The following is a 12,676-nucleotide window of genomic DNA, read 5'->3' on the forward strand; positions in this document are numbered from 1 at the left end:
ATATTAAAAAAATAATTTAATGTTAAAAATATTTTTTTTAATTTGAAATAAAATTTTAATTCCTTTAATATTTTTAAAAATTAGAGACATAAGAGACTGAAATTTTTAGAAACGAAAATTAAAACTTTAATGATATTCTTTTTAAAAATACTCTCATTTAACTTTTTAAATCTATCTCTTAATCTCCATATTTATTTTAAACTAAATATAATACTAAAACATAATTCAATCTAATATATTTTACACTAAATACATTACAAAAACTTAGTTTAATCTTATTTTTTTGTCAATCAATTTTAATTTCTTTTTCCAAATGCAATAGTCATGTGATAGCATAAGCGCAAATGCGCAATAACTCTAAAAAGTAGACTCATGCATGCCTTACCAAGTACCAACAAAACTCAACTCCTGGTTCTGTGACTAATTAGTTATGATTCAGTCTTAGTCACCTCTTGATTTCTTCTCACTTAAGAGTTCACTTTTTCCAGGCTATAACCCAGACTTTGGGCCCCTCATGTTTATTTCTTTTAGTCCTGATATCCTTTGACTATAAAAAGACAAAACTAAACTCTCTATTTGCGGTTACTATGACAACGTGGACTCCTTTATTAGCTTATATAAAGCTAGCTGACAACACTCATTTCTCATACCCTTCTAACTCTTCATTCATTTCCTGCATTGTAAGTGTCCCTCTCACATTTCAAACCTTCTTTCATATTGCAAAATAATACCCTTTGACTCTCTCTCGCTCTTTTCCTCATTATATTCCCCGCTTTTTATTTCTCAAACCTCTCTAACTTGGCTCCTCTACATACAATTTTGACAAGATAAAGAAAAGAATGATGAATCATTGTTGCAGTAACAGCAACTCTCAGGATCACGTGATGGGCACGTGTAAATGCGGCATGTTCCCCACACCCTATGGAGATGACTATTATTACGGTGACCCAAACAGCTACTCCTTTACACCTTCTTCGTCGTCTTTGTCTTGGTCGTCCGTGGACTGTACCCTCTCCCTGGGGACACCGTCCACGCGATTCTCCGAAGACGAAGACAGGCGAACACGTCATCATCATCATGAACGTCGCTCCAAACAGAATCCTCATCATTCTGAGGCTAAAGCCAGCAAGGGATCCGACGGTGATGCTTTCTTTTCTCGCCGCTGTGCCAACTGTGATACCACTTCCACACCCCTATGGAGGAACGGTCCTCGTGGACCCAAGGTAAATATATGAATGGGTGAAAATTTCTAGATCCAGCAATTTTTATTGTTAGTGGCGAGTAATTTTAGTCGACGTACATATTTTATTAGGACGAATCTTACAAAAATTTATTATTTTGTTAATTATTAATATTTAAAAATATGAGATATAATATATGAAAAAATTTGGAGGCAGCATTTTTATTAAAATCTGATCAGTATTTAATTAATAAAAAATAATAAATAATTTTATATTATTAGATATAATTTTATACTATATAAAATACTAATAATGACTATAAATTACAAAATTTATTAACTCTTAACATTTTTTATGATATATTATTAAATTATTAAATTAAAAAAAGAACTAAAAAATTGAGTTAATAATTTAACGTTTTTCATTTTACTAGTGCATTTAGATTTTTTTTCTTAATTTTAGCCTGTAAAAATAAACTGATGGCTAAATGCTGATTAATAAATTATACTGATTTATAGCATTGTTATATTAATTAAATGCTAAAAAATTAAAAATTAAATAAAAATATTATAAGGGTTATTATTTTTTGTCCACTTAATAAATTTTTTTAATTTAATCAAATTTATTAAATTATTTAATGATTTTTAAACATAAATTTTATATGAAGGCAATTTCATGTATTAACGAAAAGGATTATATTAAATTTTTTGCTAATTTAAAAAAAAATGTCGATGCTTCAATTAATAAAGAGAGTGGCTGAATTTCATGATGAACTATCTTTTAAATAGTAAGCTTTCGCTTTTCACCCCTCCATATATAATCACATACTTCTATATATGTTTAAGGTACACTTTATTTAAGGTTGTTTTTGTGTTTGAATTGCAAGCAGACACTATGCAATGCATGCGGGATTAGATACAAGAAAGAAGAGAGAAGAGCCAGCGCTACTGCAGCCGCTACCACAACCACCGTTACTAACAGCGGCGGCGAAATGGAGCCGGTTGCGGCGCACATGTACGGCCGCAACAATAACAATTCGTGGTACTATACAAACTCTCAAGGCAATAATAATGGCGAGTTACGTTTCATGGATTATGATGCCAATGATGACATGGACCCATTCCCTTCTTGGAGACTCAACGCTGCAGACAGAACAAATCTCGTTCACGACTTTACAAGATGAAGAAATCATTGAACCACATTATGCAAGTTTATATTAAATTAGTTATTATTTAAATATTTAATATTCATAGAAAGGATCAATGCTCATGTTTTGGTGTGCACTTGCCGTGGTCAGTTATTTTGACCCCTCTATAAATTTTGATAAGTAAAGTGTATGTTTAGAAGCTATTTATATGAAAATATTTTAGAACAATATTACATAACTAGTATAATTTATTTTTTTGTTAATAATTAATTATTAATATTTAAAAATATTAGTTAAAAATATAATATTAAATTATTATACTAAAATTAATTAGATTATTGACCAAAAATATTAGTCAATATAAATTAAAATTATTAATTTTTTTATATTTTTCTCAAAATAATATAGTAGATATTCTAATAAAAATTTTATAATTATTTTCGTATGAAAATATTTTTTAATTATTAAATAATTGATTATAGAATTTAATTTTAATATATTATAAAAATATTATTATTATTATTATTATTATTCGATATATATAATGTTATAAAAGTGTGGCTAATAATAACATTATAACAATGATGACATGATGTAGACCATGCAATGTGTGTATATAGCTGCTACTACCTTGGCAGTCAAGACCATGCAAACACACGTCAACGACTTATGATAACGATGATGCAGATGTTTTTTATGCGATGGTTGTGTTCTCGTTTATGTAGTGTTTAATTTTTAAATTTTTGTAAATTGTGTTTAGAAATGGAAAGCTTTCCTTTATCTTTAGTTCCTTTTTCTCCCACTTCGATAAGACCGACTGACCGAGTGTAAAAAATAGAATTACTCTATGTACTTAGCGCTTAGCGGGTGTTTAAATTAAATAATGAATTTTTAAATGAAGAATGTTAACTGTCTGCGAGTCTTTTTAGTGAAAAGCAGATCAGAGTTGATTAAGATTAACTTTAGTGTAAGATAAATATAAGACTTAGTTAGTTATATAATATTTTTGTTCTTAAATTTTAAAATTTAAATGTTGTAATTTAATTCTCCTTAATTTTAAAATTTTTTATTTAGTTGAGATAATCATATTAGTTGTATGTTTATGATGTTTTGTTTGGAAAAAAAATAATTAGATTAACTTTATTTCAAAAAATTTGTAGTTGATTTTATTATTTATCAATTATAAGTGTAAATTAATGCACAGATAAATTCATTTGAAGTGAAGTAAAAAGACGATGAAATAAACATTCTCTCTCTTTTGAAAATTAAGATTTCTCATTTTTAATAGCAAAAATCTCTCGTTAAAATCTCTTGAATTTGAAATAAATATTCTATAAACAAAATCAAATACATTATTTTTCATTAGGAATTTTAAATATTCTCTCAAGTTACTTTTCTTTCTTTAATTACCTCATTCAAACTAGGGGTGTCCATGGATTGGATCCGATCCGCATATCCGCGGTGTTTATCCGAATCCGATCCGAAAATTGCGGATATGGATCCAATCCGCAAGGCCTTCGGATAGGATCGGATCGGATCCACACACTAATCGGATCGGATTGCGGATTTTGTGTTGGTATCCGCATATCCGCGTATTCGCAAAAATAAAGAAATAAATAAGTAAAATATTCTTTTTATGTTTTATTTTAACTAATAATTATCATATATGTTAAATTATTTTAATTTATTATTCAAGAAAAGTATGTTTAATATTATTTTAAGAGTAAACATATTTAAAAGAATAGAAAAATAAATTTTATTGATATTTTTTTAATAAAAATAGGCTTTTAAAAATATTTTTGTGTTTTGCGGATATATCCGATATCCGATCCGATCCGATCCGCAAATGTGCGGATCGGATCGGATCGGATCCAACCTTAAAAACTGCGGATATTGGATCCGATCCGATCCGATGATTGTAGTGCGGATCGGATCGAAATTTTGGCCATATCCGATCCGATCCGATCCGCGGACACCCCTAATTCAAACAGGTCCTATATGTATTTTGATAATATTAAAAAGATAAAAAAATTAAAATTTATTTTATTTATTATTTATTATTTATTATAATAATTAATAAATATTAAATAAAATAAATTCTGATTATTTTTGTTAATATTTTTTGGTTATTAAACATAACTTTAATGTATTTTAAATATAAAAGAATTTAAATGTCATAATTAAATTTTCTTTTAACTTTAAATTTCATTTATTAGCTGAGATAATTATATTAGTTATATTTTTACGATGCTTTGTTTGGAATAGGGATGGTAAAACTTTCCTAGATACAGGGATCTCTGCGAGAACTGTTCTGAATGGGGATTCGATTGTGGAGATTTTTTTCGTGGGGATGAGAATGGGAAACAAATTAAAATTCCTCTGAGGCAGGCGCGGGGATCTGAGTGGGGATCCCCATCCCATCCCCGCTAATCTTCGAAATTCATAAATTTACTGAATTGTTCTTAATAGTTTATTTCTCATATATGTTTTTTAGTCATTTCACACACACATATATATATAGAAACTCAAAACTCCTAATCCTCATTTGCATAACCCTTCTTCAATTTAAAAATTCCTAACCTCTTTGCAGCCACTCTCTCACCACTCTCCCTTCTCACCGCATCGTCATACCTCATCGTGCCATGATCCTCACCGCGTCGTGCTCTCTATTTGCGGCGTTCCTTTCCGTAACTCTGTCGTCGTGTCCATTCTCCTCTCTGTTGCCGCTTCTCCCACCTTGTCCACTTCTCTGTTCTCTGACTCGCCGTTGCGTCTCCCCACTGCGTCATTTCGAAAGAAGTCACCATCTTGTCGTTTAGACTTTTTGTATAAATCTTGTTATTTTTGTATAGAATGGATACTTACACCTCTATTCATATGAAAATTAATCATTAATTAGAATTATCAGATAGATGGAGAATGGTCTCCGCGGGGAATGGAGCCCTATAAAAAATGGGGATGGGGAGTAATATTCTCCCACGACGGATAATAGAAACGAGGACGGGGAGTAAATCTGGGGACGGAGATGGAGAGCCGGGAGGCATCCCCCCGCTCCCACCATACCCCATTGACATCCCTAATTTGAAAAAGATAATTACATTACTTTTATTCATAAAATATGCAGTTAATTTTATCATTTATTAATTTCAAGTGTTTATGCATAGAAATGAAAATATAGAGGATTGTGGGAGCAGGAAAAACCCCTTATTTCCCACTAGATATAACAAAATTTTTCTTCATCTTTATTTTTGTCCCTGTTTTTGTCTTTATCTCTATCACCATCTTCATCTCCACATTAATTTTCAAAGATAGAAAATGTTTAATTTTTCTCCTATTCTTTAAAAATATAATTACAAATAGATAAATTTTATAGATAAAAAATCAATATACAAAATGTGTATTGAATACATGTTAATATTTTGGCCAATATGTTGTATCGAAATTTTTACACATTTATAATATTATAATACACTTCAAATATCAATATTCAACCAAAACATCATAAAATTGAAGGGGTCGAACGAAAATAAAATATTTAGCATTTAAAATTACAGGAATGTTACTTTTACAGTTTGGATACGAAAATGTAATTTTCTACAAATCTATATAAACCGTGGAAAGAGTCCCACGGATTTAAAATACACGTAAACCGAAGGATTCTGCGGTTTAGTTGATAAAGCATTTGAAAAGAAACCGTGATAGGGATTCTACGGTTCCTGTGAGGATGCAAAACATGCATAAACCGTAGAAGGGGTCCAACAGTTTATACACGAAGTTTCACTATATATACCAACCTAGAGTCAATGGGATATATTTACATCTATCATTTGTATTGTCAACGAAATAAGACTATATTTTGTAGTACATTTTGAATTTATTCAAATTATAAAAATGATATAATTTTAAACGATTTAGATAATATTGATTTGATTTATACTTTTCAATCTAATTCAATTTTATGGAAATGATTGATTTGTACAGTGCTAGTTTAAATTTATTTTTTAAATTATTTTGATTTAATCTAATATAATTTGAATTAAATAGAATTATATTCTATTTAAATTTTAATTTTTTAATTTAAGTAACTCATTCAAATTTTTAGTACATATATTCAAATAATATTTTAAATTTTTAATACGTATATTTATATATATTTATTTAAATAATATTCTCAAATTTTTATTAATAATAACATATTTTACTCCAAAATATTTAAAATTTAAATAAATATAATTTAAATTTTTTAAATTTTAAACCCTATTATTTGGATGATATATAATTCCATATATTTGCTAATAATTTTTTTTTATTTAAGAAGGATAAATTTAAAATAAAAGAAAAAAATAAACCTTAAGAAAAGTTGCAAGTCTACAACATCATTAGGGACAAGTATTTCGAAGGTCTGACCATGTCATTCAATTTTTTTTTTTTTAATAAAGTTCAAATATACTCCCAATTTTGGACTATTATTTTAGAATTTTTTTAATTTTTTAAGCGTAAAATAAATAAAAAGATAAATTCTTGAAATAAAAATGACACTCTATTATCACACCACTCACTCTAGGTTGGTATATATAGTAGAATTCGGTGCGTGTTTTGTATGTTTGTGCATGTTTTGCATTCCCACGGAAACCGTGGAACCCATACCACGGTTTCTTCCCAAATACTTCGTCAATGTAAACCGTAGAATCCCTTCAGCGATTTACGTGTATTTTAAATCTATAGGACCCCTTTCACAGTTTACATAGATTTATAGAAAGTTGCATTTTCGTATCCAAATTGCAAAAATTGTATTTCCGTAATTTTGGAAGTCAAATGTTTTATTTTCCTAAATTGCCCTAAAAATTCAATATACAAAATATGTATTAAATATATGTCAATATTTTGGCCAATACATTGTATCGATAGTTTTTACACATTTATAATATTGTAATACACTTCAAAAATCAATATTCAACCAAAACATCATCTTCATTTTTATATTAAATTTTTTTTGGAAATATAGCCCCACAAAATTCCTTCAGTTTTTAATAAAAAAAAATTACGTTAATTCTAAGTATAATTAAGATAAAATAAATTAAATATTTTTTAATTATATCATATAATACAAATAATAAACGTCAAATTCTCAATTTTTAAATAACTATCCAATATAATTTTAACAATAAAAAGAATATTGTAGATACTGCAGAATTCATATTTGAAATGTTTCCAAATCTTCGATATTAGTATCTTTGTTTGTAGAAATTTTGGCTGCTAATAACCCTTGTTGCATAGTAACTCTGGCTTCTTTTTACTCCTTTATATATATATATATCTCAAAGTATCTATTTTTTAAACAAAAAATACTTTGTCTTTCAAAAAATATATCTGTTTATTTTTTGAAAGACAAAGTATTTTTTGTTTAAAAAATAGATACTTTGAGCTCTAACATTATTATTTGAGGATAATAAGATGAATTTTTTTTGTTAAAAATTCTATTAAATAATAATAAAAATTAAATTTGTAAGAATTTTTATTTGTAATTTGTGATAATTTTAAAACTCACAAAATTTTTTCTAACGATAAAATTAACTACCGCCACCTTCTTCTTATCATTATGATTATAATTTCTATCTCAACTACTTCAATTATGCAACCATACGTCGTCATCCTTGTTAACTACTCTACTACTATTAATACCAATACTATCAATATTATCATTCTATTTTCTCATTCTTTTTTTGTAATGCTATTTGTCTTTTTTTAAAAGATATTTATATTGCAATTATTTTTTCTTCTTGTGACATCATTTTCAGCAATGGTCCTTCTCCAATTAACCGCCAACTACAAGAAAAATATTGAGTATTGGTGAATTAGCATTGGATTTACCGGCGGATTTGACAATAAATTCGTCGAAAAAAATTGTCGGATTCTACTTTTCGACGGTAAATTTGCCGGTGATATTTGGAGGGAAAAAAAAGTAATTGGCGCAAGCATTACCGTCGGATTTACAGATGAAAAAATCCGATGGTAACCTGGATTAGTGGAACATTGCGTTTTGGAGAATCGCAAAGCGTTACGGTGGACATAACCGCCAATAAACCCTAAAAACTCTCTCTCTCTCTCTCTCTCTCTCTCTCTCTCTCTCTCTCTCTCTCTCTCTCTCTCTCTCTCTCTCTCTCTCTCTCTCTCTCTCTCAACAGTTATTGACATTGCGGCGATCACTGGCAACCACCTCCAGCCACCCATCTCTCTTCTCCAGTAATTCTAATTAATTTTCTTTTTGTTTTAGTTAAATTTAGGATTAATTTAAGTTTTAGTTGTTAATTAGTATTATGATTTAGGTTTTTGAGTTAATTAACATTTTAGGTATTATGATTTATGTTTTTGAAGTTTGTTTAAATTATTGAGTCAAAGTTGATTAAAGATTAAAAAGGGATTAATAGCTCCATAATTAAAATTTATTAATAACAATGCTTGAAGCCTCTTGGTGGGTGGATTAGGATGGTTTGAACCCTTGTTTGTTGCCTTAATGATTGAAAAATTAATAACTTAAAGACAATTAAAGATAACAAATCAAGAAAATTTATGTTGAGTAAATTGTTTGATATTTAATAAAAAGTCGAGTAGGGTTGAGGATATTTGATTTGGATGGAACCCTTGAAGAGTGGAGAATTTTGAATTTGAGGAAAGGTTCTGTCAAATTTTTTATAAGATTTTGAATGAAATAATTGAAAAATAAGAATGATGGGAATTATTGTCGCAAATTTGAATTTTGTAAGATTTTAATTTGATTAATTCTAAGTAAAGAATTATATTTTTGAAAGTTTTAGTGAAATTTAATGGATGCAAATTTGAATTTAATTCGTATGCTTTTTGCAGACATGACGACAGGTAGAGGTGTCACGAATCGGCCTCACGATCATGGTAGAAGAAGGGTGTTTATTGGTACCCCTAAGACTTCTCGATCATCACCCTCTATTTCGACTATCCCTGGGACGTCACAGGCAGTGGGTGCACAGGATCAGCCGTTCATCATGGTCTCAAACCCCAACTACGTGGCTCCTGCTCCTCCGCCCTTATCGCAACCAGGAAGTCACCAAGCTGCTTCACGAGAGTGGACTCCTCCACCACCTCCGTCCGCTCAACAGCTCACTGTTTCGACGACGACGCCGCCTCTAACGACAGACACCATGGTGCCGAAATTCCTCACGGATCCTAGCCAGATGGCCCTCTACTAACTCCCATCGTACGGATGACGATTTGTCCTGATGGTTTGACAGAGTGAGTACTATTTTAAATCTTTTATATGCATACTATTTTAGTTAGTTAGTTTAATTTAGTTACACTCAATTTTCTAGTTTTAGTGGATTTAGGTTGTTAAGATAGGTTAGATTTAGGTTAGTGAATTTAGGTTGTTAAGATATTTGGTTTTAAATGCACACTACTTGATCGTTGATGGATGTTACTGTTTAAGTCATATAATTTCATATTGGTTTGTTTGTGAATTGTTTAGGGTTCATCATTGACGGATAGAGTTTGTGGCGCATTCTATTTATAAATAAAATTCTGTCAAAATTTCTAAAAAATCTAAATATAATTGAAGTTTATAGATTACTTCAAATAATTTTTTATTAAACTACTAATATTAAGGTTTTCATTGATAGGTTTGTGCCAAATAACAATGCATGTACATAGGAGTGTACTAATGTCATTAAGCTGATGTACGACCATCCATGGCCGAACTATACGAAGATCCCTACTGAGACTAGAGAGCAATGGTTCCAGAAGTGGATGGTAAAAACTCTACATATTCAAACCGTACTTAGTTTATATCTTCTATTTTGTTTAGTTATGTATTTAATTTTGATTAAATAGTACTAAATGTTCTTTGTGTAGGAGAAATTTATATGGGACAAGACGCATGATGTCATGATAAGGAAGATCTTCGACCATCGGATGGCTAGGCAGCTACAACAGATGATGGAGGACATATGCGAGTAGTGCGACCACCTCATTATTTGGTTCCCCACGAACATTAAGAAGGCGTTTTACGTCCATTGGGAGACTGACGAGGGGTTCAAGCGTCGCTGTCTCACGAAAAAATATAACAGAGCATCGATTAGGTCGTCAAAGTATATTGGTGGATCAGTGACTTTTATGAAGACAAAGGCTAGGCTAGTATGCAACTTGTTTCAATTTGTTATTAAGTTCTTTTTGTTTTTGAAATATAATGTCATTATAACTTTACTTAAAATTTTGTTTCAACCTGCATAGTCTAAAACGTTAAGTCGTGATGTAACGATGGCGGAGAACTTCAAGTACATTCACAACTTGAAGGAGAACATAGAGAGATTTGCTTATCAGCTGGCTGCAGATTATTGTGTGAGTAAACATCATAGAGTATAAAATTTAATTTTCAATTAACTGCATTCCTAATCATAATATGTATTACACAGGAGTTCTACACACAGAGATTGGCGGAGGTCGCAACCCAGCAATCTCAGCAGACTAGAGACGACGACAACAACTCCGCTGCAGCTGAAGTCGATCCTGATACGGTTTGGCGTGAGACTGCATCTGAGCCATACAAGTACCTCATCTACGAGTTGAGATCATTCTTTTTCAACAATCTACGCACCTCCACATTGAGACATTCATTCGCCTCTGCAACCAGCCGGCCTGTCGATCCCGAAGACGGTGTCAATTTGAGGGAACAGGTGCTGGAGCTCACCTGGAGTCTTCACCAACAGGCTCAGCAGCTACAGCAGTCTGAAGAGAAGTATTAGGGGATTCTCACATGAGTCTCAAACACAGATATCCTCAGGATGGAGTGAAGGCAGGAGCTAAAGTGGCTTCAGCAGATGGAGCAAAAGATCGATGGCGGTGTACCAATATCAGATGTGGGCTAGTGGCAGCGGCGCTGCTACAGGGGCACCAACATCACAGCACAGTCCGCCACCTCAGCAGGATCAGGGGGATGATGACGACGACTATCAGGATCTTTAGTTATTATAGTTTTATTGTAGATTGTTTCATTGTTTATTCTACTTTTTTACTGTTAATTTTTTGTACACTTGATATTTAATTTACTATATTTGGTTTCTATTATTTAGAATTTGACTACCAATTATGCAAAAAATAAATTTTGATGGATATCAGTGGCTAAGAGAAGATGGGTTGAATCTTGGCCTCTTTTTACTTTGCTTGATTAATCTTGGAGTTGGATGAAACTTTTGGATTGTGGAGTGCTGCCTCAGGTGAAAGATATAAGATTATTTTATTTTGTCTCTTGTTGAAGGAGGAGCCAATATAGAGTTACGTGCAAAGTGTATTACTATGAAGTTTAGCTGGATAAAATAATCAGGAGATAATTTTGTTTTGTCTCCTAAAGTGCAGAACCAAAAACAGAAAAGAGAAAGAGAAGTGACACAGAGATATATCCTGGTTCAGCTACTTAATGCAATGTAGCCTACATCTAGTCTCCATCATAATAATGACAGAATTTCACTATCTTTGAACAAAATTACAAACTTTAATTTTTCCTAGGATTCTACCGGACAAATCCAGTTTCTAATCCAAACCAAATTTGACTAGGAACTCACCCAAACTTTCAACAGCAAAGTGCTCACCCAACTTGTAAGGGAATCTCCTCAGGATCATGACAACAAAACAGAAATACTTACAAAGAGTTTCTGAAATAAACATAGGCTTTTTCTCCAAGTCTAACTCTCTTGCCTTTTTCTTCTCAATGACTTTTTTATACATTCCTCACTGTTATGCCTTTTACCATTGAAAACAAAGAAAGAGTAGACTGAGAAAATAAGATATTCAATGAGAATCATGAAGGAGAAGAATGGTAATGGTTTTGTAAGCTATGGGAACCCAAACATTGTGCTCTCATTCCTTACTCCAATCCTTGGCCGTTCACCCCTTTAATAGAGGAGTGAAGCTTCCAGAGCGTAAAACTTGCTATCAGAAGCAGAAGTGGTATCACAGAGGAGAGATAGAGTAGAAGCAGTGATTTAACCATACATGCATCCATACCTTCTATCTTCTCTTTCAACCTTTTTCAAATTGCTTCTTGAATCTGAGCCCTTCACTCTTATTTTGACTCAAAGTTTGATTCTTAAACGTTGATTCGCAGCAGATTGTCACCATCTTTAATATCTTCAACTTTTCACTTCTGTGTATGCATGGAGAAGATTTTTTCACCGAGCTTCAATGAAGCACAAATGTAAAAACTCCTTTTTGTGATTTTCTCTACGGATGTAATCTTGCCTTTAGTCCTAGCTTTTTTTACTTTCTCTTCTTACTTGGATTTGGTAACTCTCTTTTGTTCTTTGATTTTGCCCTAGCTCAAAGC

The 12,676-nt window shown here is 31.2% G+C and overlaps 1 protein-coding gene across 1 annotated transcript; it reads left to right on the forward strand.

Moving 5' to 3' along the window:
* Positions 1 to 665: 665 nt before the first annotated feature.
* On the forward strand, positions 666 to 2,543 carry LOC112720367 (GATA transcription factor 19). Its single transcript, XM_025771284.2, has 2 exons — positions 666 to 1,223; positions 2,071 to 2,543. Exons 1-2 carry the CDS (start codon positions 840 to 842, stop codon positions 2,362 to 2,364), a joined length of 678 nt encoding a protein of 225 aa, XP_025627069.1. The 5' UTR covers positions 666 to 839; the 3' UTR covers positions 2,365 to 2,543.
* Positions 2,544 to 12,676: the final 10,133 nt, after the last annotated feature.

Source organism: Arachis hypogaea, chromosome 11 (assembly GCF_003086295.3).
Source record: "Arachis hypogaea cultivar Tifrunner chromosome 11, arahy.Tifrunner.gnm2.J5K5, whole genome shotgun sequence".
NCBI lineage: Eukaryota > Viridiplantae > Streptophyta > Magnoliopsida > Fabales > Fabaceae > Arachis > Arachis hypogaea.